The sequence below is a fragment of the Notolabrus celidotus genome, unplaced genomic scaffold, assembly GCF_009762535.1.
Source record: "Notolabrus celidotus isolate fNotCel1 unplaced genomic scaffold, fNotCel1.pri scaffold_309_arrow_ctg1, whole genome shotgun sequence".
In the NCBI taxonomy this organism is placed as follows: Eukaryota; Metazoa; Chordata; class Actinopteri; order Labriformes; family Labridae; genus Notolabrus; species Notolabrus celidotus.
In genome coordinates, this window is record NW_023260143.1 from 14,332 (window position 1) to 39,646 (window position 25,315).

General features: G+C 47.8%; 1 protein-coding gene across 1 annotated transcript; it reads right to left on the bottom strand.

The window, feature by feature from the left end:
- Positions 1-111: 111 nt before the first annotated feature.
- Positions 112-24,177, bottom strand: fer1l6 (fer-1 like family member 6). Its single transcript, XM_034679064.1, has 46 exons — positions 24,089-24,177; positions 20,159-20,244; positions 18,957-19,068; positions 18,651-18,705; positions 18,341-18,472; positions 17,853-17,915; positions 17,324-17,402; positions 16,921-17,077; positions 16,351-16,537; positions 15,886-15,987; positions 15,708-15,798; positions 15,474-15,591; positions 15,139-15,373; positions 13,666-13,774; positions 13,151-13,391; positions 12,211-12,331; positions 11,986-12,086; positions 11,617-11,719; positions 11,262-11,381; positions 11,010-11,162; positions 10,745-10,916; positions 10,415-10,539; positions 10,007-10,141; positions 9,758-9,907; positions 9,503-9,610; positions 9,316-9,378; positions 8,744-8,842; positions 8,406-8,637; positions 8,102-8,256; positions 7,885-8,004; positions 7,750-7,795; positions 6,957-7,001; positions 6,523-6,620; positions 4,628-4,756; positions 4,399-4,539; positions 4,178-4,305; positions 3,890-4,060; positions 3,506-3,660; positions 3,275-3,417; positions 2,928-3,016; positions 2,735-2,833; positions 2,476-2,596; positions 2,101-2,221; positions 1,852-2,009; positions 1,602-1,702; positions 112-333 (listed from the first exon to the last, which is right to left on the bottom strand). The coding sequence occupies exons 1-46, from the start codon at positions 24,166-24,168 to the stop codon at positions 153-155; spliced, it is 5,730 nt and encodes a 1,909-aa protein (XP_034534955.1). The 5' UTR covers positions 24,169-24,177; the 3' UTR covers positions 112-152.
- Positions 24,178-25,315: the final 1,138 nt, after the last annotated feature.

Consider the following 25,315-nt stretch of genomic DNA (forward strand, 5'->3'; position numbering starts at 1 on the left):
TGTGTGTGTGTGTGTGTGTGTGTGTGTGTGTGTGTGTGTGTGTGTGTGTGTGTGTGTGTGTGTGTGTGTGTGTGTGTGTGTGTGTGTGTGTGTGTGTGTGTGTGTGTGTGTGTGTGTGTGTGTGTGTGTGTGTGTGTTCTGAGTCTGTGTTTCTATCCGTTGACGATCTTCTGAGAGATGGCGCCGGGCAGCGTGTAGAAGAGCAGAGCGAGGAACAGCGCCGTGATGAGGAGGACCAGAGCGGCGATGATGTACTTCTTGTAGTTCTTCCAGATGAGGTGGAAGAAACACTTGAAGGGGTTAACAAACCACGAGAAGGAGGTGTCGGGACGGCTGAGGAGAGAGGAGAGAGGAGAGGGGGGAGAGGAGAGAGGAGAGGAGAGAGGAGAGAGAGGCGAGCGAGGGGAGACGAGAGAGAGGGGAGAGGAGAGAGGGGCCAGGAGAGAGGAGACAGGGGACAGAGGAGAGAGGAGAGGAGAGGGGGGAGAGGGGAGAGAGGAGAGAGGAGAGGAGAGAGAGGAGGAGAGAGGAGGAGAGGGGAGGGAGGAGGAGAGAGAGGAGAGGAGAGAGGAGGAGGGAGAAGAGGGAGGAGAGAGGAGAGAGGAGAGAGGGGAGAGAGGAGAGAGGAGGGAGGAGAGAGGAGAGAGGAGAGGGGAGAGGAGAGAGAGGAGGAGAGAGAAGGAGAGAGAGGAGAGAGAAGGAGAGGAGAGAGACGAGAGAGAAGGAGAGGAGAGAGAGGAGAGAGAAGGAGGGAGAGAGAGGGGAGAGAGAGGAGGAGAGAGAAGGAGAGGGGAGACGGGAGGAGAGAGCGGAGAGAGGAGAGAGAGGAGGAGAGAGAAGGAGAGGAGAGAGACGAGAGAGAAGGAGAGGAGAGAGAGGAGAGAGACGGAGAGGAGAGAGAGGAGAGAGAAGGAGAGAGAGAGAGAGAGAGGAGAGAGAAGGAGAGGAGAGAGAGAGAGAGAGAGGAGAGAGAGGAGAGGGGAGGAGAGAGAAGGAGAGAGAGGAGAGAGAAGGAGAGGAGAGGAGAGAGAGGAGGAGAGAGAAGGAGAGGAGAGAGAGGAGAGAGAGGAGAGAGAAGGAGAGAGGAGAGAGGAGAGAGGAGAGAGGACAGAGGAGAGAGAGAAGGAGAGAGGAGAGAAGGAGAGAGGAGAGAGAGAGAGAGGAGAGAGAGGAGAGAGGAGAGAGAAGGAGAGGAGAGAGGAGGGAGGAGAGAGGAGAGAGGGGAGGGGAGAGAGGAGAGGAGAGGGAGGAGAGAGAAGGAAAGGAGAGAGAGGAGAGAGGAGAGAGAGGAGAGAGAGAGAGAGAGAGAGAGGAGAGAGAGAGGAGAGAGGAGAGACCAGTTTTAGATTCCTTAAAGTCTTTCTCTTTAGGAGGACGAGGACTTGGAGAAGTCGTCTCTTTATCTTCTCAATCCTGATATTTGGAGTTGAACATAAACACTCCGACACATTTGAGACTCTCTGAATATTTCTCCTCCTCTGGTTTTTATTCTACGCTGCTCTTGATTTTGAAAACTTCTCCATCTTTAAACTCAAATCCACTAAAGAACAAACACTCCTCCATCCTCTCACTGGATGAAGACTTCCTCCTCTTCCTCTTACTTTGGTTTCGGCAGCGGCTCCGGCTCCTTTCGTGCTTTCCCAACAGGATTCTTCTCCGCCTCCTCCGCCGTCACCAGATGAAACTCCGCCTCCACCTTCCCCTGATGGATTCAGAGCATGGACACACACCTGTCAGTCAAACCTCAGCAGGTGTGTGTGTGTGTGTGTGTGTGTGTGTGTGTGTGTGTGTGTGTGTGTGTGTGTGTGTGTGTGTGTGTGTGTGTGTGTGTGTGTGTGTGTGTGTGCTCACCGTGGGGTCTCCAGACTTGGTGAAGGGCCACCATCCTCTCGCTCTCTTCTGCTGGAAGATGGAGATCTTGTCCGTCCCGTCCGTCAGCATGTCCACCTTACACGCCTTCGCTGTCTTCGCTCCTCGAGGGAATCCATGCAGGTCTAACTCCACCGCGCCTTCATGAACACACACATGAATCAGTGATACACAAACACACAAACACACACACACACTCACACACACACACGAAGAAGCAGGAACACACACCCAGGAAGTCGTCAGAGGAGAGCGTCTCAAAGTCCCAGACCTGCATGATGAGGATCGCAGGAAGCTTCTGCTCCGTTTTATCCAGAGAGAAGATGCTCTCTCTCTTCCTCACCACCACCACCTGTGATGGAGAGAGGGAGAGGGAGAGAGAGGGAGAGGGGGAGAGAGGGAGAGGGAGGAAAAGAGAGAGAGAGAGAGGGATAGGGAGAGAGAGGGGACCATGGTTTTATTTAAAGGCTGATCTTTAAAAAGTCTTACTCTAGGATTTTAAATTTAAGGTCTGAAGGAGACGTTCTTAAATCTGTGTGTGGGTCTTTGAGTCTGTCAGTCTGAGTCTGTGGGTCTTGGTCTGGGGGTCTGGGTCTGGGTCAGTACCCTCTCAGCTGGCATGTAGAAGAAGGGGAACACGAAGCGCCAGTTGAAGTTTCCCTCTCCGGTCAGAGAGTTGTAGTGGACGTCTGTCTCCTCGCGGTCGTCCTCCAGTCCTTTGAGCCAGCTGCAGAGACAGACGGGATGAGGAGGCGTGAACAAACACAAGGAGGACAGAGCATGCTAACATGCTAACATGCTAACAGCCTCTGATCCTGAGGACCATCAGGGAAAGGGGGACGGGGGGGGGACGGCGTGTTCTTACCCCTTGACGTAGATGTCGCTGGATTGTTGACCGGTCAGGAAGTTGCTGTCCTCCAGAATCACGTCTTCAGTGTTCCAGATGATGATCCTCAGCTCGTACCTGAACACAGACATCAGGTGTGTCAGTTACTCACCTTAGAAACATTAACATCACTCATCAGGACTTTAGAGACTCAGACAGAGAGGGATCTCACCCTTTAGGTTTACGAGGAGAAATGTCCACAGCGGGTCCTGGATGAGGTAAGTCCATGGGGAATATGTCCACCCACATCTGGACCTGACCCTACAAACACACACACACTCCATCTTTTCCACTATACTTCATTAAGTTCTTTCTCTCAGATGCTGCTGTAGATATTTATCTGTGTTCTTACAAAGTAAAGGCGTAAAAGTATCAAGGCTTTTATTTTGGCGGGTTTGAAATCAGTGAACATGATTTTATGACTTATTCTGAAACTCTGAGGCGACTGAGCAGACTGAGATCTGATCTCAGACCAGTAGAGAGGTGATGTTTGATCTCATCAGGTGTGATAAAGTGTACCTGGTCCATGCCGGGTCGGGCCTTGTTGAACAGAGTCCTAGTCTCGATGTGTTCTGGCACCAGTTTACATCCCACCACTGGGATCTCAGCCCAGCGGTGCAGGATCTTCAGAGACAGGTGCTCGTAGGACTCCACAGGCTGGTCTTTGAGACACAAGGACATAAACATGAATGTGAAACACACACACAGAGACACACACACACACACACACGTCTGTCGTTCAGTCTCTACCTTCATTCATGAACAGGGTCTTCCCCGTGAACACCTTCTCTGCCACGATGATCCGCCCCGGTCTGAAGTGAGGACCGTCCACGCCGTTCTCTCGGCACATCTTGCTGAGCAGCTCTGAAGGCTTCAGGCAGTCTCTCCACGCGTTGTACCCGTCTCTAACAGACACAAAGGAGAGTCCAGGAGAGACAGAGAGAGACAGAGTCAGTCCTCAGACACAGATCCTCTGGTTTTAAAACCTGAACACGTCCGTCCAAAGCTAACCCGTTTAAAGCTCCTGTGAGGAACTCTATGTGAGGATGGATTCATCCCTGAGATCAGCTTTAAGGTCAGTCTGTCTCAGAACCAGATAAAGACTCTGTCAGCAGTAATGAGGGATGGACCTACAGGCTGTACTCAGCAGGGAGTCCACAGGTGCCCCTGTGGCGGGTGTAGAACCTGTTCTCCAGGTCGATGCGAGTCTCTCCTATCAGGTCGTCCCCTCCCACCATGTCGTAGTCGTAGATCACCACCGACAGCAGAGACTCCTTCGGGAACGTGGCATGGATCTCAAAAGACCTGGAAGTAGGAAGGAAGGACACGAGGAAGGACACGAGGAAGGACACAGGGTGAGAGGTCAGACTCAGGTTTGAAACATGAAGCTGGAGCGCTCGGCGGCGGCGGCGAGGTGCGTACCGTCCAAACACAGGATTCAGCTGTTTGGGGATGTAGTTGTCTCGGTCTTTGATTTCGTTCTTGCCGAGCCGGATCACGAGGTAAGGGTCGGCCTTACCGTCAGGGTCCGCCGGGTGCAGGTTGGACGCCTGCAGAAAGGAGAGGAGAGGAAACTCTGAGATACCACACTGCTGTCAGGAAGGAGAGAGAGATAAAGAGACTCCTAAACAAAGAGCACGCACAGAGACCACGTAAACCCGTATGAGGACTTGGATCGGGGTGTTGGGAGGGATTCCTCTGTTGACTCTTAAGAGCCCAGAGTCCACAGCTTCTTCCAAGTCCTCGTCGTCATCCTCGGTCAGTTTGTAGAGGCAGAATCTCCCCTGCAGAGACACACACAGGAATCAGATCACCTGTCAGGATCCCTGATATCAAATAATCCTGCACAGAGATGGGACCTGAACGCCTCACCTTAAATTTACCAACGAATCTCTCGTCTGTGCCGCCGTCCTCGTCGTTGGCTTTCCCTTTGTAGAGTTCGTACGTCTTCACCCATTCATCGAAAGGCCCGAACTCCGCCTCCAGCTCCTTGTTATAGAGCTGCAGAGAGATGATCCACATCACTACACCGGACACTCACACACATCCATCAGGAAGAAGACATAAAGTCTTAATGATTACTCTCTCTGAAGATGGTAGAAATAAAAGCAGCACTGTGTCTTATACTCTGCACATGAATCTGAGCCAGTCAACGTGCATGATGCAACAAACAATGCAGGCCTGTTTCAATGATGATATAATGATATAAATGATCCTGCACCAACAGGAGACTAAGAGGAGGCTGCAGACCGCTCCTTCACGTTAGTGACTGAGGGTTTAAGGTATTCAGGATTTAGAGGCTTCTTGTGAGCTGCAGCAAACCTTCTTAGCTCTGCAGGAGAGTTTATGGAGGCTGCATCATGTGCAAACACTTAAAGAAAAATAAGTCCAATGCAGAGAGAGAGCTGAGTTTGTACTCTCTGACCTCCTGCAGAAACAACATGATAATGACCTTCATGTTATGCAAAAAGAAGAGCTCATTTTTATGATCTCACACAGCCGGTAAAAAATGCTGAAAGTTACGTTCAATACATTCTGATAAAGTCTGAGTCTTTCAGTTTGAACCTCTAGAGTCTGACATGAGTTAGAGTCTGCAGCTTCCTCTGACATGAGTTAGAGTCTGCAGCTTCCTCTGACATGAGTTAGAGTCTGCAGCTTCCTCTGACATGAGTTAGAGTCTGCAGCTTCCTCTGACATGAGTTAGAGTCTGCAGCTTCCTCTGACATGAGTTAGAGTCTGCAGCTTCCTCTAACATGAGTTAGAGTCTGCAGCTTCCTCTAACATGAGTTAGAGTCTGCAGCTTCCTCTAACATGAGTTAGAGTCTGCAGCTTCCTCTAACATGAGTTAGAGTCTGCAGCTTCCTCTAACATGAGTTAGAGTCTGCAGCTTCCTCTGACATGAGTTAGAGTCTGCAGATTCCTCTAACATGAGTTAGAGTCTGCAGCTTCCTCTAACATGAGTTAGAGTCTGCAGCTTCCTCTGACATGAGTTAGAGTCTGCAGCTTCCTCTGACATGAGTTAGAGTCTGCAGCTTCCTCTAACATGAGTTAGAGTCTGCAGCTTCCTCTAACATGAGTTAGAGTCTGCAGCTTCCTCTGACATGAGTTAGAGTCTTCAGCTTCCTCTGACATGAGTTAGAGTCTGCAGCTTCCTCTGACATGAGTTAGAGTCTGCAGCTTCCTCTAACACGAGTTAGAGTCTGCAGCTTCCTCTGACATGAGTTAGAGTCTGCAGATTCCTCTAACACGAGTTAGAGTCTGCAGCTTCCTCTGACCTGAGTTAGAGTCTGCAGCTTCCTCTGACATGAGTTAGAGTCTGCAGCTTCCTCTGACATGAGTTAGAGTCTGCAGCTTCCTCTGACATGAGTTAGAGTCTGCAGCTTCCTCTAACATGAGTTAGAGTCTGCAGCTTCCTCTGACCTGAGTTAGAGTCTGCAGCTTCCTCTGACATGAGTTAGAGTCTGCAGCTTCCTCTGACATGAGTTAGAGTCTGCAGCTTCCTCTGACATGAGTTAGAGTCTGCAGCTTCCTCTGACATGAGTTAGAGTCTGCAGCTTCCTCTGACATGAGTTAGAGTCTGCAGCTTCCTCTAACATGAGTTAGAGTCTGCAGCTTCCTCTGACATGAGTTAGAGTCTGCAGCTTCCTCTGAACATGAGTTAGAGTCTGCAGCTTCCTCTGACATGAGTTAGAGTCTGCAGCTTCCTCTGACATGAGTTAGAGTCTGCAGCTTCCTCTAACATGAGTTAGAGTCTGCAGCTTCTTCACCTTCAGTGTGGCTAACTTAGCAGGAACACCAAGTTTAGGGTCCACGGTCGGTTTTCCTTTCAGTGTCTTCTTCTTCTTGTCTCCGTCCGAGTGGCTGACTGAGGAAACAAACAGGGACGTGTTTCAGAGACGCACAGAGTGTCGGACATGAACACAGAGCATGAACATCACTGCTCAGTTAGAAAGCACAGCAGAGGAACCTAAAAGCTCCACAAGAGGTCTGCTGTTTGAACCTGATTCAATCATTAGAGTTTGTTTCAGAGCAGTTCATCAGAAACACTTGAACGTCTGCCTGTTTGAGTAATAAACAGCACCACTCTGATCCCTGCAGATTCAAAGCATTAGCATTAACAGTCAATAGCAGAGGAGCGACCAAGCAGAAGATCCCTCCCATGCAGCTCTGAGAGTCTAACACCTGCAGGTCTTTGTCTTACCCAGGGAGTCTATTCCAGCGCTGAGCAAGCCGCTGTAAGTCGACGCTGCAACACACAACAAGGTGTGTGTGGGTGAGGGGAACATGATGAAGGGATTACTGTTCCTACTTTACTTCAGACCTTTAACACAGACCTTCATTAAACACATCAGTGGTGAGAGTCACATGCATTTTAAAGATCCAGGAGTCACACTGATACTTTTATTTACTGTCTGTGTGGATGCTTTTTTTGGCCACTAGGGGGCAGCAGCAAAAACAAGATTACCATATCACTACAGAGGTTAAAGTAGCTGCTTGATTACACGTCCTGCATCTCCGTTACCTTAGGAATCATTTGGATAAATGCTTCTGTCTACCAGGCACATGCATGAAAGTCCAATATTAGTTCAGTTGTTGCTCTGTTTTTGGTCTCCACCAACTCCTGCAGGCTGCAGAAATTTGGATCTGTAGCTACTGAACGCACAGCTTGTCTCTCAGTGAGTCTGTCTGTTGTTGGTGTTGAACAGCTGGAGAAGATATTTGCACTAGACTTTATAATCTTGAACCGTAGCCGAGCTGTGGCTGAACTTCATCAGTAAAGTGACTCGTTTTTTACTGATACTGAACTCATGCAGCAGACCAAGGTTTGATGGATCTGTACTCTGGGTTTGAAACCTGTGATGAAGATCTGATGAGTCCCAATAAGGTGCACAAAAAAGGCATTCTGTATCAGGACAGTCAAACTAAAACTGCATCCAGGGAAAGAGGAGCCAACAAAAAAGACCTCCTCATGGTCTCCTCAGAGGAACTCTTACCTTTGTCAAAGACCTGAGGGAGGAGAGAGCCGTCCTTCTGTTTGGTCTGAAACAGAAACATGTTCACATGTTTATATTTAAAGACTTTGTATTGATGCTTTCATGAAGCCGACACTCAGCGCCTCTTAGTCTGACCTCTTTCTCTACAGAGGCGTAGTATTTGGACCACCAGTCGATGACGCACTCTGCTGATTCGTCAGCCACCGTCCTCTTCCTGCGTTTGGTGGAGCGGCGGGAGCTCTTCGTCATCCCGTCCTGATTTGAAATATTCACAAAGAACACAAAGAGGATTTAAAGACGGTCATGAAGGAGTCAGAACAACGTTTAGTTTCTAATGCACAGAAACGGTCACCTTCTTCTTTGCGTCAGATGGGCGGGGCTTCTTTGCGTCTCTCTTGGAGGTGGGCGGGGCTGGAGGCGGAGGTTCATCCTCCACAGTGATGAGGATATCCTGAGTCTTCAGAGGAACAGTTAGACCGGTCTGTATGGAGAGCTGGGACGGTCCCGCTGGTTAGAAGACAGAGATGAAGATGAAGTGAGTCAAACGTGTGACTGACTGTTTTCGTACACATTTCCAACATCACTCTCATGACTCTGCATAAAGTCAGCTGCTCTGGTTTGTTTCTGTGAGGACTGAAACGCTCAGACTGTGTTACCTTCACTGCTCTGTGAAGGCGGCTCTGGAGGCGGATCCAGCTCAGGTGTGTAGGAGACCCTGCGTGGTTTGGGAGCCGGTAGGGGAGCAGGCGGCGGTGGAGGTGCGATGTATTTGAAGGCCTTCAGGTTGTTGACGACGTGATTCCCCACCAGCGTGCTGCGACCGAACGCTCTCCAGTCAACCGCCGTGATGCTGAGAGGAGGGTGGAGCTGTTCGTTCTCAGGTAGCTCCTGAGGGACGGCAGAACAGAACCGGGTCACAGAACCAGGTCCCAGATCCAGGTCACAGATCGGACTTTAAAGCACGCTCTGTTTATAGAAATGTTTGTGTTCTCACCAGCTCGATGGCATCGACCAGCGTGGGGAAGTTTGGGTTGGACTTGTACTTCTGGATGACGGAGGAGCGCAGAGTCTTACCTGCACACTCTATGAAGACCTGCAGAGAGGAGAGAGAGAGAGAGAAGAGGAGAGGAGAGGAGAGAAGAGAAGAGGAGAGGAGAGAAGAGGAGAGGAGAGAAGAGAAGAGGAGAGAAGAGGAGAGGAGAGGAGAGGAGAGAGAGAGAGAGAGAAGAGGATAGGAGAGGAGAGAAGAGAAGAGGAGAGAGGAGAAGAGAAGAGAAGAGAGGAGAGGAGAGAGAGACGAGAAGAGGAGAGGAGAGAAGAGAAGAGAAGAGGAGAGAGGAGAGGAGAGGAGAGAGAGAAGAGAAGAGGAGAGAGGAGAGGAGAGAAGAGAAGAGAAGAGAAGAGAAGAGAAGAGGAGAGAAGAGAAGAGAAGAGGAGAGGAGAGGTATTATTTCATCAAGACGATTGGCTCAACACCATATTCAGCTAGTTCATGCCATCATGTGTGTGTGTGTGTGTGTGTGTGTGTGTGTGTGTGTGTGTGTGTGTGTGTGTGTGTGTGCGTACCTGAGGACGATCAACAGACAGGAACTGGACCTTCTTCAGCTCCCTCAGACCCCAGAACAACACCTGGTGGAGGAAACATAGACAGAGGTTGGTCCTGCTGAAGGTGGCACACACACACACACACACACACACCACACACACACACACACACACACACACACACACACACACACACACACACACACACCTCTAGCCTGTAGGTGCTGAGAACAGGTCTGATGTTAGCAGGGACCCTGTAGATCCCTCCTTCCTGATCCTCCAGCGCTGGCAGACCTCCCTCTCCAGACTCTGGGATCTACATTGATCACAAAGACTCTTCCTCATTATCAGTCCTTCCTCCTTCCTCCTTCCTCCTCCTCCTTCCTCCTTCCTCCCCGTTCCCTCCTCTTCATCATGCAGGTGAACTCAAAGGTCAAAGGTAATCAGAGTGACTGTCACACACCTGCAGCAGTTCGAAGGCAGCCAGCAGGTCTCCTCCGGCCTGGCTGCTACAGTGCAGCGGGCTGTACTTCAGGGTCGGAGGCGTGTAAGGATCAGAGTTCAGGCGGACCTCAGGGACCGCCACCGTGGCTCCCAGGTACTCCGGTTTACCCTGCGGGCCGGAGGGACGACAGGAAGCAGCAACATATATAAAAATATACACAGCCAGGACCTGATGGATCTATGGATCGCTCTCAGACTGAGTCATTACCAGAGCGTCATCGTCGTACACCTCGATCAGGATGCGAGGCGGCTCCTCCTGGATGTGCTGCAGATCCCCGCTCAGCTGGAGGCGGCTCATCGGCAAACACTGGTTCCATGTCGGACTGAGGGTTTGATTGATCACCTGAAGGCAACACACACCATCACACACCATCACACACCAACACACACCATCACACACCATCACACACCATCAAATCATCACCCTATTAAAATAAATCTAAATCCTCTCTTGATGATTCTGGCCTCCTCTGGTGAAATCTCCTTCATCCTTAGTTGAAAGGATTCTGCTCTTTATGCTCTACAGGACCATGGCTTATGTCCTGTACCTGAGAGTAAGTCAGAGTCCAGAGTCTAAGAACACTTTAATGTGACATGAACACAGACAGACTCTTACGTTGGTGGTCTGGCAGTGAGACAGGAACGTGACTCTGGCGAACGGGTCAGACAGGCCGCTGTTATCAGCAGCGATCAAACCACGAGCCTGATACATGTGACACCTCAGGTGGAACTTATGCTGCTCTGAGGACAGAAACACACACACACACACACACACACACACACACACACACACACACACACACACACACACACACACACACACACACACACACACACACACACACACACACACACACACACACACACACACACACACACACACATCTTTAGACCTTTTTGTTACTTTGAAACTGAAATGGAGAGAGTGAGTCTTCCTCTGTCTCACCTGCACTGATCAGGCATGTTGGAGGGCTGCTGGCATCAGTGCCCCCTGCTCCTGGTCTGAATCCTGCAGGTAGGTCGTCCAGCATGCTGACTGAGTCCTCATAGGTACCAAACCACAGATACACGTCCAGCTTTGCTTGGACCGACAGTCCAGACACCCTCTTCCCTGGAGGCTGAGCACAAACACATGAATACACAGGTCAGCGTTCGTAGGTCGGGGTTAGGGGGCAGGATCTGGTTGATGTTGAAGTCCTGATTGTGTTCACCCTTAAAAACAGCGTGATGATCTTCCCACAGTGGACTCCTCTGGACTCCTGGTCTCCGGAGAACAACAGGTCTCTGGCTTTGACCCGAGCGAACGCCACACGCTTGTTGTTGCTCAACAACCACACGAAGACGTCCGGCACGGTGTGCTGAGGCTGCAGGGGGTCAGAGGGGGTAGATAAAGAGAGTTAGGGGCACTTTGTTAACAGAGAGGAAACACTGATGTCTAAAAGCTGAAAGGGTCAGTCCTGTACCTCCACCACCAGGAACCGGAGCTTCATTGTGAGTTTGGTTGCATTCTGCAGCATTCCCTTCACTCCGGGGACCTTCCTCTTCCTCTCTCCCAAAGACTGAGCCTCTTCTATCATGATCTCCTGGAACACATGTAGACAACACATCACATCCAACACACCAACACACCAACACACCAACCTTTATCTCTACCTTTCAAAGAGATAAAGGAAAGCTCTCCCTCAGGTCTGCACGGTCAGATCTGAGAATAACATCTTTGTTTATAAGACTGAAAGGTTCTCGATGTGTTTGTGAAAGCCGTGAGAAGAGACAGATCCAGAATAAACACAGAGCCGTCAGGATGAAAGACTTTCCCACCAGCTCCTGTTTGCACATGGTGAGGCGCTTCTTGTCCAGCTGCGTCAGGTAGCTCGACTTCAGCTCCGCCTTCAGCTTGGCCTCTGCTGCTGTGATGAAGCTCCTGCAGAGGAACACAGAGGGAACAGTTCATGAAGTGTGTGTTTTTAAACCTGGGATGAAGTCCTGGTCAGTTTGTCCTCTACATGTCTAAGCTCTGCTTTTTACCAACATGTCTCCTGCTGCTGAAGGAAAGAGGAGACAGGCGGTGACCTGATTTGTATCCGTGCTTTCTAAAAAGCATGAATCTAAAGATATGCAGTTAAATTCTGTCATGCCATGAGATAAAAGAAAGTGTTTTAGTGATCAGATGATATTTGATCTGCAGACCTGGCGTCCATACAGAACTCTTTGAGGGTGGTTTTCAGCATCGGCTCGGCTCCTGGATCTAACTTCTTGTGGAGCTCGGTTGCCCGGGCCACGCCCTCCTCCTGACAGACAGAATGAAGGAAAGCAGAGACGTGTTCAAACTTTAAAGACCTATAATATTTACATTATAAGTGGTAAACCTTCAGTTCCAGTCTGATAAGAACGTGATGCACAGTGAGTACGTACGAACAGAAAGGCGATGTTCTCCAGCATGTTGGAGTTGCACAGTCGGTAGGTTCGGTCCTCCCAGTGACTCATCACGTTAATGCACGGCTTCTGCTTCTCCAGAGGTAGATACATGTAGTACCTGAATGTGCACACACACACACACACACACACACACTCAGTTATTTAAGGGAGCGATGAACAGGAGTACACAGGAAACAGACGCACTGTCAGCTCAGGTGAGAGAGAAGTACGCCTCATGTTTTCTCCTTGCTCCGTCCAGTAACAAGGAGACATGAAGCTGTTAGAGGCAGCAGTCATCAGGCTCTCTTTGCTTCATGCTGGAACACTTATTGAAATACTTTAAAGTGAACATGATGATGCTTTTACAAATGAAAAGTTGAATGCAAGTTTTGCACTTGCCCTCTTTGTGCACATTCAGCGTTCTGCTGCTGCAGCGCTCCTGTTTGGACAAAGTGTTGGATAGCTTCTTAAACAAACCTGACATGTTGACGTGTCACTGACCGTCTATCTGTCTGGACGAGTCTTTAGTGGCTGCAGCACAAACTTCTCTGTGGTTTCATGATTGCTTTGCAAAAGTTAAAAGAAGTACTTGTCTCTGTCAGTGTTTGGACCTGTTGTTATATATATGATTTTAACTCCATGTCTCTAATGTTTTGTGGTTTTCTATAACTTAAAGATGCATATCTAGAAACACATTATATGCAAAGATGTTATTTTTCAAGGTGAAGAAAAGGTGACACCAAAACTTAGTGAACTGGGATCACACTCTGGCAGGTGGATGTGTGGTGGTTCTCTGGATTTAAAGGAAGCTGGTGGATGTGAAGCAGCATCTCTGCAGACGGAGGGTTTGTGTTCGCCCTGAAGGTGAAGACTAACAAACAGTACAACGGGCAACAACAACACAAACAGGAAACACCCGACGTCCTTCAGACTCAACTTGTTCCCGTCCACGATGAGCGGCTTCTCCGGAGGCGTGCTGGACTTGGAGGCCATCGGAGCGCCGTCTTTGGAGTCTCTGGGTAACAGGGGGGAGGTTTGGGAGGAGGGGCTGAGAGAGGTGCCCAATGTGTCACCTTTGTCCTGGACCGCCTGCGACCTAGGACTTAAAGGACTCCTGCGACCGATGGAGGGACTCGGAGCGGGGACGCCTGTCGGCTCCAGGATGTTACCAAAGTTACCTGAGGGATGAGACGTTATCATCAGTGGAGGGAGAGAGTGAAAGTCTGCTTCTTCAACACATGCAAGGTGCTTTAATCTTTACTGCACATTTATCTGACTGGACTTCAGCTTCAGACAAACACAGGGATCTATAACTGATCCTATTCTAATGACAGAGTCTAACACCCTGTCCCTTTGTTATCTTCTGGAGCTCATATCTTCTTTTATAACTTGCTTCTGAAAACATGATGGTGTCTGTGACGTGACTTTAATGCTGAAACAGAAACAGCTCACCCATAGAGAACTCGAAGCTGATTGGTTTGTCTCCGATCTTCCGGTCGATCATGGTGGCTTCAAACAACGACCCGAACAGAATATAGTTCTCCTGGTGGTCTGCATTCAGCTGGACACACACACACACACACACACACACACACACACACACACACACACACACACACACACACACACACACACACACACACCAACATCTCTTCATGCATCTGTTTTTTAAATTTACTTTCCATGTCTGAAAGTTTCTTTGAAGATATCCAGCACAGGTTGTTTTAAGCAGCAGACTCCTGAACGTCTAAAGGACTGCGTGTAAATTCAGCCGGCTCCTCAGTTGATTTAGATTTTGCACATTGTGTGTGTTGCATGTTAGTTTTTGCACATGCACATCTAGCTTTATACAAAGCTGAAGCATCTTTTTCATTTGGTCTCTCATGAAAGAAAGGAATCATTTTAACGTGGACCATAAGATTTGAAATGTGCAGATCTGAAACTTGGTCTTTCTTTTGTCTGTAAGCTACAGGTGACACACAGAGAGAGACCGGGTATCAGTTCAAATAAAGACCAGAGTTTCCACTGTTACTCTGATGATACTCAGCTCTATCTCAGCACCTCACCATCCACCCAGCTTCCCCTTCAGTCTCTGGTCGTCTGCCTTCCCTCCATAAACACCTGGATGACATCTAAACTCCTCAAACTCGACAGTACAAAGATGGAGCTCATGGTTGTGGCCCCCGAGCCACTGCTCAGGAAGGTTGGAGATCTCCTCCTCCATGTGGACGGCTGTTTCATCTCCCCATCTCCTGACGTTCACACATCAAATCTGTAACCAAGTCTTCCTTCTATCACCTGAAGAACATCTCCCGTCTGCGTCCATCTCTCTCAGATCCAGTTACAGAGACCCTCATCCACGCTTTCATTACCTCCCGGCTGGATTACTGCAATGGAGACCTGTTCGGGGTACCCAGCAATGCCCTGGACCGGCTGCCAGGGTTCTCACACACACCAAGCCCTGGCAGCACATCACCCCGGCTCTCATGCACCTCCACTGGCTCCCTGTGAAGTACTGTATCACCTATAAGCTCCTCCTCCTCACCTACAAATCCCTGCGTGCCCTCGCCCCCCAATACCTGGCTGACCTCCTCATCCAACACACTCCATCCTGGACCCTAAGCTGCGGACCCTCTGGGACAGAGCCTTCAGTGTGGCCGCCCCTACTCTGTGGAACTCTCTCCCTGCAGACATCCGAAGCGCCCCAACCCTGGACGGTTTTAAAGAAGCAGTCAAAACTCACCTTTTCCTCAAGGCCACCTACCCCCCAGACCCCCTTCCTGACCCCGTGAAGCCACCTCGGGTTTCTTGAAAGGTGCTATATAAATATCAGTAATGCCCGCCCCCCCTGCTCCCGGTCTGCAGAACTACACTATCACCAGGTCTTACTCTGCATGTTAAGATGGAGGATTAAAAGCTTCTCACCACAGGAGGATTATCCACAGGCATCACCTCAGCCGCCACAGACTTCCCTCTGTCATCATCAGCGGTTCCTCCTGCAGCTCCTCCCGCTCCTCCTCCTGCAGCCGCCTTCCCGTCCTTCCCTCCAGCTTTCCCTGCTTTAGGATCCTTCACTGACTTCACCATTTTGCTGAGTTTGGACTCAGACCCTGTCCCTCCTGACAGGATCTCCACAGCCAGCTCCATGTAGACCCGACCCCTGAGAGCAGCAGACGGCGTGTTGTTGGCGAGGTATTTCTAAATCAATGGATTTATTCTGAAGAAAGATTTGAATGTGAAAGAAGGTTTAGAACATCGACCTGTAGGACACTCCCTCTCCGATGCCCTCGTTCAGCTCCACCGTGTCGTCACCCAAAGAGAAGTTCCTGGCAGAGCCGTAGATGTTGACCCACGCAGGACCGAAGGTCGGTAAGAACCCTGAGGAGACAGACATGAAGAGACTTTGATCCAACAACCCTGACCTGATCCTCCTTCACCTCTCCTGGACTCACAACCTGTCCTCTGCTGTCACACCTCCATCAGTCTCTCCTTACCTCTGTCCCCGTCCTGCTCATTAGAGATCCGTCTCAAGTCAAAGTAATGTGTTCCAATAGCAACATCACTCATGCTCCCCTCATCCCAGACCTGAGAGGAGAGAGAAACCAGAACTCAGTCACACTTTCACTCCTTCTTTGTAGGTTGTCTTCTCCTCCTCCTCCTCCACACACAGACCTGGATCTTCAGTCTCTGACACAGAGGAGGAAACATCTCGATGAAGACGATCTGCTCGTTCCACACCGGGTCAGCGTTGGACTTCTGAGTGGCTGTGCGACCCTGAGAGGACAGCTAGGTTACTGCAGGGTCATGTGGACCAACATAAACCAACCAAACAAGACAAGGAACTAAACCTGGTCTCTTCTGAGATAAAGGGACAGCTCAGATATTTTGAAGCTGGACTGTTTGAGGCTCTTGTCAGTAAATATCTCTCCCACAGGACACAGGGTCTAACTGGTGCAAAGAATCTGAACTTTCTCACCTTCACTGTCTCCAAAACACAGATTCATATCAAGAATTAAACCCACGCATGTGAAGCTCTGTACAGATTTGATCCTTTTGCACTTCCTTTAAAAAACACTGAATAATCCTCTAACAGCTACTACAGAAACAGACGTGTCATGTGTTTCCTCCTCGACCCACCACGCGTTTGAAGAAGCTGACGACCACATACGGGTCTATGAGAGCCGTGTTGTCTCCGATGAAGGCCTTGGTGACGTTGGCCATGATGCTGGAGTTGTTCCGGGGAAGGCCTTCAGCTCGGTACACCTTCACATAGAAACGAGCCCACGGTCGCTCTGAGGGGAAACCTTCTGGTATCAGCAGATTCCTGATGAAGAGACAAACAAAGAGAAGCATCTTCTAACAGAGATAACAGATATCTACAGTTCATCCTTTAAAGAGACCAAGGATCTGCAGAAAGATTAAGGATCTCTGCAGGGTTTTAAAAAAGTGGGAATGTTGGTCTAAAGTTGGAGCATGGAAAAGACATGATAAGGGTCCACCCAGGCGCTGGTGGCCTAGCGGTCTAAGCGCTCCACATACAGTCCGGTCTTGGTGTTGGTCTCTGTTCATAATTTGACATAGAGTGGTCTAGACCTGCTCTGTTTGTTTGTTGTGATTTGGTGCTTTATAAATAAAGATTAATTGAGACAGAGACGCTCGGCGCTCAGACGAAGAGAGGAGCTAACAGAACAGACTCTGGTATCGTACTTGTCTATCTGCTCCTCTGCATCACTCGCTTTCTGTCCGGGCTGCGTGGCGTCTCCCTTCGCCGAGACGCTGATGTCACACTTCACATAACCTTTGACCCCGGTGCTGATGTCACCAGGGTTGGTCAGCATGGCCCACTTGTTGATGAACTGGTGACCTGAGGGAGAGAGAAAGAGAAGTGTGGTGATATCTGAGTGGAGGAGTGAAGTCTTCTGCACGTTTAAGAAGCAGCATCAGTTTCCTCAGCCTGCTGCTGTCTGCAGCTGACAGATCATCAGGAGCTTCTCAGAGGAAGGGGAACAAAGGAAAGCATGCATTAGCTTTTAAGGCTACACCAACATCATGTTCAAACACGGTGCACTTCATTTCTTCTTCAGGAACGTGACCACCAGAGGTGAGCTACCTGGCTGTTTGTAGACGGTCCATACATCCAGCTTAAACGACCCGATGCAGAAACTCCTCAACATTTTAGAGTGCATCACCTGGAAACAGAAGAGAGAGTGATGACCATCTTAAGACTTGGAACTGATTCATGATGGATTCTAGAAAACCAGGCGAGCGAGCCAAAGCCTTAGAGAACACATATTACAGCTCAAAGCAAAGCTGATGGATCATGCTGTCATGACTTTACAAGATTACAGCTTAGACCTTAACAACATTTTTATGTGGAGTAGAAACAAGAACCAAAACTTTGAAATCTGCAACAGATTTTAAAATTTTCAAGAAAGAGTAAATTCACAAAAATATAAACACTGTTAGTTTCAAAGAGGAGGAAGATGATGGATTACATGTCTCATAAAAATAACAGCATCGTCTGCAGAGAGACTGACCAATCAGGTTTGATAAACTGATGACTTTAAGATCTGGAAGCCAAATGAAAACCCTGACCTGAAGTCTGAGAACACCTGATCAAGATCTCCTCTCATACTCACCGTCAGCTTGATGACTTTATCAAAGAACACTTCTTTGTGTGCGAAGAAGTCGAACACGAAGTACTGATGAGGAGAGAGAGAGACATGGAGAACAAAGGGTTAATGTTTCAGAGTAAGGCTCACCTGCAGGGTTCACCTGCTCTCTCTCTCTCTCACTCTCTCTCTCTCTCTCTCTCTCTCTCTCTCTCTCTCTCTCTCTCTCTCTCTCTCTCTCTCTCTCTCTGTCTCTCTCTGTCTCTCTCTCTCTGTCTCTCTCTCTCTCTCTCTGTCTCTCTCTCTCTGTCTGTCTCTCTGTCTCTCTGTCTCTCTGTCTCTGTCTCTCTGTCTCTCTCTCTCTCTCTCTCTCTGTCTCTCTCTCTCTCTCTCTGTCTCTCTGTCTCTCTGTCTCTCTCTCTCTATCTCTCTCTCTGTCTCTCTGTCTCTCTCTATCTCTCTCTCTGTCTCTCTGTCTCTCTCTCTCTCTCTCTCTCTCTCTCTCTCTCTCTCACCTCGTTGTAGAAGGGAGCGTTGGTCCCCTCTTTGACTGAAGTCTGTTTCTTCTCATCTCCGATCTCGATCACCACGCTGGGGTCGATGTTCTCTCCCACCAGCTGTCGGGCCTCGGTGATGTTGATGGCGATCTGAGACGCAGACGTGACAAGGTGTTAACATGTTATCGACATGCTACTGACATGCTACTGACATGCTACTGACATGCTACTGACATGCTACTGACATGCTACTGACATGTTACTGACATGCTACTGACATGCTACTGACATGTTACTGACATGATAACTGAGGTGTGTGTGCTGTTACCTGGAAGCTCTGTGGTTTCCCTTCACTGTCCTGGATGCGAGTCTTCAGTTTGGCTCTGTGGGAGTTCAATAATAGATACATGACTTTACAGTCATCACTTTAAAGACTCTGATTAAAGCTGGAGTTTCACACTGAGGGAAGGATTAGCTGTCACAGATGTCATGTTCATATCTGTGCTGTCTCTGCAGTATCATTATCATATGATCTGTTTGTAGTCAGACGCAGAGAGATGAATATACAGCTCATCAGGAGAGATTATTCACTCTCATGCTCTGCTCTCAGACTCAGCACGTGTGTTCATGTTACCTCTTGGTGTTTGGTAAGATCCTGGTCCTGACTGCAGAGGGTCCGGTTTGTTCCTCCATGTTTTCTGCCTCCAGCAGAGACGACTCTTCAGAAGGAGCCTCGGCCTCGCTCTCTGAAGAGGAAGCATATGATGAAAGTGAAGAGGATAAAATGATCTGGATATAATTACAGATCTTGATCACTATGGAAGCTCTTGGATGTTTGCCTTGTTTCAAGCCGGCCTGCAGAGCAGTCCTGGTCTGGAGACAGATCTCAGGACCGGTTTGAAAGCATCTGGTCTTTGTGTCAGAAGGAAGGCTTTAAAATGTGTTTCAATAAGAGTCCAGGTCCTGACTGCTGCAGGTTTATCCAAACTGTATGAGCATTAATCTAAGACTACCACAAAACAAAATCATTACAGTTTGATCCCATCCTTTATTCTCTTCTCTCTGTGGAGGTTTCTGAGTGAATCTAATACTTTGATTATTTCATGCAGCTTTGGATTGGCCCGGGTCAGGTCTTGGTGTTTGCATGGTCTTGTTCTGCCTTGATCTTGTTCTACATCTTTGCCTCAGTGCACTCTGGTCTTGGTCAGGACCTGGTCTCTCTTCAGGTAAACTACAATACTACTTGCAGCCACAGCATCCCAATTGAGGCTGCAAGAAGCCAAGTCCTAGTTTAAGTTTACTCTGCACATCCAGAGGCTGCATGAAGCTGTTGTTGCAGCAATAACTGGTTTAACTTCACGACTCTCTGCTGCACGTCTGCCCCTTTCTGCTCTCTTTGGATGTTCTTTCTCACAAAGGAACAAAAATACCACCAATAATAACTGGAACCTCTGCAGAATGTTCCTGGTTTATCACATTTTAAAATCAGATTATCTCCTCGTTCACGTCTGGATGTAAAAACATGTCAGACTACAGAAGAAGAAGCTGCTGTTTGAGTTCTTCCAGAGGAGCTTCTTGGAAACACAAACAGAGACGGAGTCATGGTGTGGTGACGGATCATCGTGTTCAGAACCATCAATACATATCATACAGGAAGTCATGTTCAAGTCACAGTATTTAACAAGCTGCTGTTTGACAAGGGTTAGCCTCACCGCAGGGACATGACAGGAGTGATCACCACAGAGTGTGCGTGTGTGTGTGTGTGTGTGTGTGTGTGTGTGTGTGTGTGTGTGTGTGTGTGTGTGTGTGTGTGTGTGTTTGTTTTCCAGGCCTTACCCACAGCTCCCTTGTTTGCCAGGACCAGGTCTTTGTTGGTTTTCTTCTTCTTCTTCCCCTTCAGGCCGAAGATCAGCTTGGCCTTCCTGCTCACAGAGAATCTTATTTTTAATATCTTCATAAATCATCTTCACACGAGACGGAGGAGCAACAACATAACAACATAACAACACAACAACACAACAACACAACACCTCAGCTGCAGGTCAGGGTCCTGGTGAAGGTTTCAAAGAGTCAGGATGAATAATAAAGGATTACAGACATCTTTAAACAGTTTACAGAAGAATACTTCAGGTCCGAACACTGGAAACTTCTCTCTCACACGATCCAAACACATGGGTTTGTTTGAGTGTGCAGCAGCATGACTTTAAAGGTCTGAGGCAGAGGATGTCTGTCTGAGTCTGGTTCTGCTCGAGGTCTCTGCCTGCTGAAGGAAGTTTGTCCTTCATGCTGAAACTTGGGAAATGAGGCAGAGTGTTGAGCCTGTGATGGATCAGTCTTTCTGTAGATTATAAAACAAAGAGTACGGTCTGGACCGGCTCTTAGGGAACCAAGAGTTCCCAAGTTAGTTTCTTTAACTTCAAATAATAAATACACGCCCACGTTTAGAGGACACCAAACTATCTCTCCTTTTCCCAGTCCAAGTCCAAGTTCAAGACCTGGACTTCTGGATCAGAGGCATGGCCTGGGATTCTGGATCCCAAAAGCATCCCTGACGCCCGTGCAGTGATGTTCTTTATGTCCTGAGTCGCTCTGAATGAGGATCATCTCTTCTCCCTCCTGCTCTCCATCTTCCTCTAACCTCTCAGCTGATTTCAGACATGCTCTCTGAGTCGGCTCTCCACAGTCTTATTTTATTTTGAAAATCCAGATTAGATTGTTTCCACTCAGACTGATTAATTTCTTCTTCTGTTAATATGATTTGATTCTCTTAATTATTGTGTATAGGAGCAACTTTAAAGACTGAATCTTATCCTGAACAGTCATTCTGTCTCTAAAATATCAATGTTCAACACTCCATCAAAGCAAAGGTCACTCCTGCAGATCCTCAAACTCAGCTCAGAAAGATTCTTTAAAATCTAAAGTTATTTCTTAATATTAAATGGATGCATTAAAGGGTTTGATATTTGCATGAGTTAACACGTTCAACCCTTCAGTTCATGTTCACACTGTTTCTCTAACTCTCTGTATTCCTTCAGAGTGATCCAAAGAGGAAGGAAACTCTGAGTGTTATTTCAGAGAGCAGCAGAAGTTACCAAAAGAAGCTGAAGAGCAACGAGTTAAACTGAACCAGCTCACCGGTGCTCGGATGAAGGACTGTCTTCAGGATCCATCCTTAAAGTCCAGAGAGGTTCTTAGTTCTGTCTCTGAGCAGCTACAGGAGGGATTCAGGTCCTTCAGTCATCCACTAAAACATCTAACGAGACTCAGCTGACTGCTAGAGGACTGTCACCTCTCCTGCTCAGAGTCTAGTTCAGAGTCTGTCCCTCAGCCTGTCTCCAGGATCCCTGGTCCTGGCTCACACCAACACAGAGAGCTGACCTGTCAGCATCATCATGTCACTCCTCTCAATCCTTCAGTTTTTGACGTGAGAGTAAATAAAGACTTATTGAGACATGTGAACGGTCCTGAGGAGAGCTGCTTCCTCATGCATGAGACATAAACCTGATCCGGTCTAAGCCCTTAAACATCTGGTCTCCTTTCTGCTCGGTCTCCTCCTAAAGACAACACGGGATCCATCTGTCCCGTGTTGAACTAGTTGTGGTTTTGGTCAGGTGTTGTGTTAGTGTGGAGTTCGGTGGAGGGACCTGCCCCTGAGAGAAGGATCAGGTCACTGCTGGACCGAGCAGCCACTGAGTCATGAAGCCGATATGATAACTGCAATTCTCTACTGACCACTAGAGTCTGGATTCAAAACACTAAAGACTAAATTACTAATGTTCCACCCCTTTGCAACCTTAGATAGGAGGTACAGGTTTGTCCACAGGGGGCGCCAAAACTGACCTTAAGGGAAAAAGTGATAAAATAAATGATGTCATCACTTAATTTGCATAATTGGACGCTGTGGGACAGACGAGGGACGTCATGGGAGAGACAAAGAGAGTAAAAAAACATCTTCAATATGTTTAAAACTACAAATTAACTTTATTCTGTCATTACATGTTTGTTTTTTTAAATACTGCAATCCTCCCAACCGGCACATGTGAGTCCAAAGAGACACTCTGCTGGAGGTCCTTCTTGTTTTATGATTTTTTTAGTTTTAGTTTAGTTTTATGGTCCACTCAGAACATTTTAATCCTAACATTTATACTTGATGTATTAGTCTTCATTAACGATCAAATGGGCCGGTCCAAGCTTAGACTTCTTCTGGACCGGGTTGTTTGATACTCTATCAGAAGTGTGTGACACACAGATTGCGTTGAACCCAGTGACAGCCGTATTTGGGGTCGTTCCACATGACTGCAGGATCTCAGCTAACCAGGCAGCAGTGGTGGCCTTCTCTTTACTCCTAGCACGGCGGCTCATCCTGCTTCAGTGGGGAAAAAACCACACCACCTTCCCACAGGCGCTGGTTAGAAGACATACTGAGCCACCTCAGGGTGGAGCAACTATGATACACAACCCAGGGCTCAATCAAGAAGTTACCAAGGGTATGGCAGCCAGTTCTGCACTATATAGGATGAACCCCTGCCAACTGACTTTCACTTATTTATTTCAAATTTGTGTTGTTTCAGTTTAACCCAAATATTACCCTCCATTATTAGTATCTGTTCTTTCTCTCCCCCCTCTCAGTGATGCATTTCAAGCTACTACAAGTGTGTAAGGCCATATGTATTGTGTTCAGTGTGTTTAATATTGTGTGTCTTATGTGTTGAAAATTTTAATAAAATATTAAAATATATAACAATCTAAATGGACCAAAAAGAGACACAATAGGTGGGATCAACCAGCGGCGGCTTCGTGCATGTGTGATACGTTTGCAGTCTTGCATGGAGCGGTGAACGCCTCCTGCTCTGACTGCAGCTGTATGGAGGGACTCACAGAGCCTGCTCGTTAAGAAGAGTAAGAACAGTACGTGCTTTCAGTCTCCAAAAGTCTCCAATAACACCAGAAACAGTCTCTAGAGGGGTCTGAAACTCTCTACATACAGGGACAAAGACTGAGAATCTTTAACAAGATCAAGATGACTGTCTGACGTTAAGTCCTTATAAATATCATCTTAATATCTTTTACTTTAAAGCACCAAACATGTAAACTATAAATAAATCACAACACATTCAGAGTACAACTAAAGAAGGAGGAGAAGCAGAGGGAGATGCACGGATATAAAGGGTTTCTAAATTAGAGACAGATTCAGCATGTCCGGTTTCAGGTCGCTCCCGGGTTTAGGAGCCCCGGCTGCAAAAGCCCAAACCGGGGATCTGGGTACAACCAGCAAACCCCCCATCAGCTGATCTGAGCGTCCTGATCATGCAGAGCTTTAAAAGTTAGGACAGGAAGCCACTGCACAGACGACAGGATGGTGTCATGTGATCTGTTTCCATGAACCAGTGATCAGTCGGGCTGCAGCGTTCAGAACCAGTTCTCCCTGTCCCTGTAACAACAGGATCAATAATCTGCACGGATACAGAACAGCTCATAACAGGAGAGAGGTCTCCCTGTATCCTGAGGCGTCCTCAGCATCGCCTCTGCTCTCACTGAGGTCATGAGATCCTGCGTCTATCTGCTCACACTGAATCAAGAGAACTACATGAGAGCAAGAAGCTGCTCACAGTGACGACCTCTGCACACAAACATCCTCACAGAGAGGCTGAACACTGACACACAACTCAAAGTGATCACTCCAGTCAGAAAGGTCTATCATTACCAGACGTTTAAACACCTCACTGCTGTTCTTTCATGATTTTACAACTCTGCAAATTTACTCACAGACAGTTAAAGTCCATTATGGTGAGGTGAACAGTGTAATAACTCTGTACACAAACTCCCAGCAGCTTGAAGTGACACATGTTTATTTCATGGTGCTTGGCAGATGAAGCTGCAGGTGAGTATTTTCAGGATGATCCTAATTGTCCCCCTCAAACCCTCGGCTGTAGTCTCAGTGGAGTTAACGAGGTGCTGAGCTGCTGTCAGTCTGAACACAGCTGCACAGCTCGCTGTGATCATCATGATGAAGTGAAGTCAGATTAAGTCCTTACATTTTGCACATTGTGTGTCTAAAAGACAGAAACATGTTCTGAAATCCAAACCTTTCAGACCGCGACCCCCAAAATACAGGTGCCAAAGACCCGTGACCCCTACTGTCCCTCAGAGTGACTTAATGTGGCTTCATACTTCATTTACTTCAACTTCAGAATGAGTTTACCTGCATGACTAACTGTTAGCTAACCCTGACCCTGACTTTAGGAGTCATCTGGCTACAATGAAAGGCAGAAATAATGAAATGTACTTAATAGGGTTTTATTTCAAATGTAATTGCAATCTTTGTCTATATTTTTACAATAATGGGAAAAATAAGAAAATTTAGATTACATAAAAAAACTAAAAAATCTGGAAGACATCTCACGACCCCTCAGGGGGTCCTGACCCACACTTTGGGAACCCCTGATCTAGAAAAGACTTAAAGACTAAGTTGGAACATTTCAAACACAGTCAGCTTTAAGATAAAAACAACCTGCTGCTCCATCTTCAAAATCACATCTGTAACCAGACCTCAGACCTGATTTCTTACTTGAGTTTTGGATCCATGTCTGCAGTCAGAAGTCGGCGTCAGTCATCAGTTCCTGCAGCTGGAGGCGCTCTGCTGTCTGCAGGTCGAGTCAGGAGTTAAACCTGGAGTGATGAGTTACAGTCTGAGAGAGAGAGACTGCAGCTTCAGGTGTTTGTTCAGAGGACGGAGCTGTAAAGAAGAGCAGCATGTGGTGGATGCATCACAGCTCAGTGTTGATTTAAATCCTTGATTACCTGATGGAGAGTTCAGGAGTCACTAAGTTCACTCTGAGCTGAAGTCTGATTCTATCAGTTTAATACTTATATGTTACATCTTTATGTTTTATCTTCTACAGAAGCAGAAACATTACTTTATTTATCTGGAACATTCAGTGACTCATTAATAACAAAACATCAGCAGGTATTTGTCTTGAAGTGTGTGAGTGT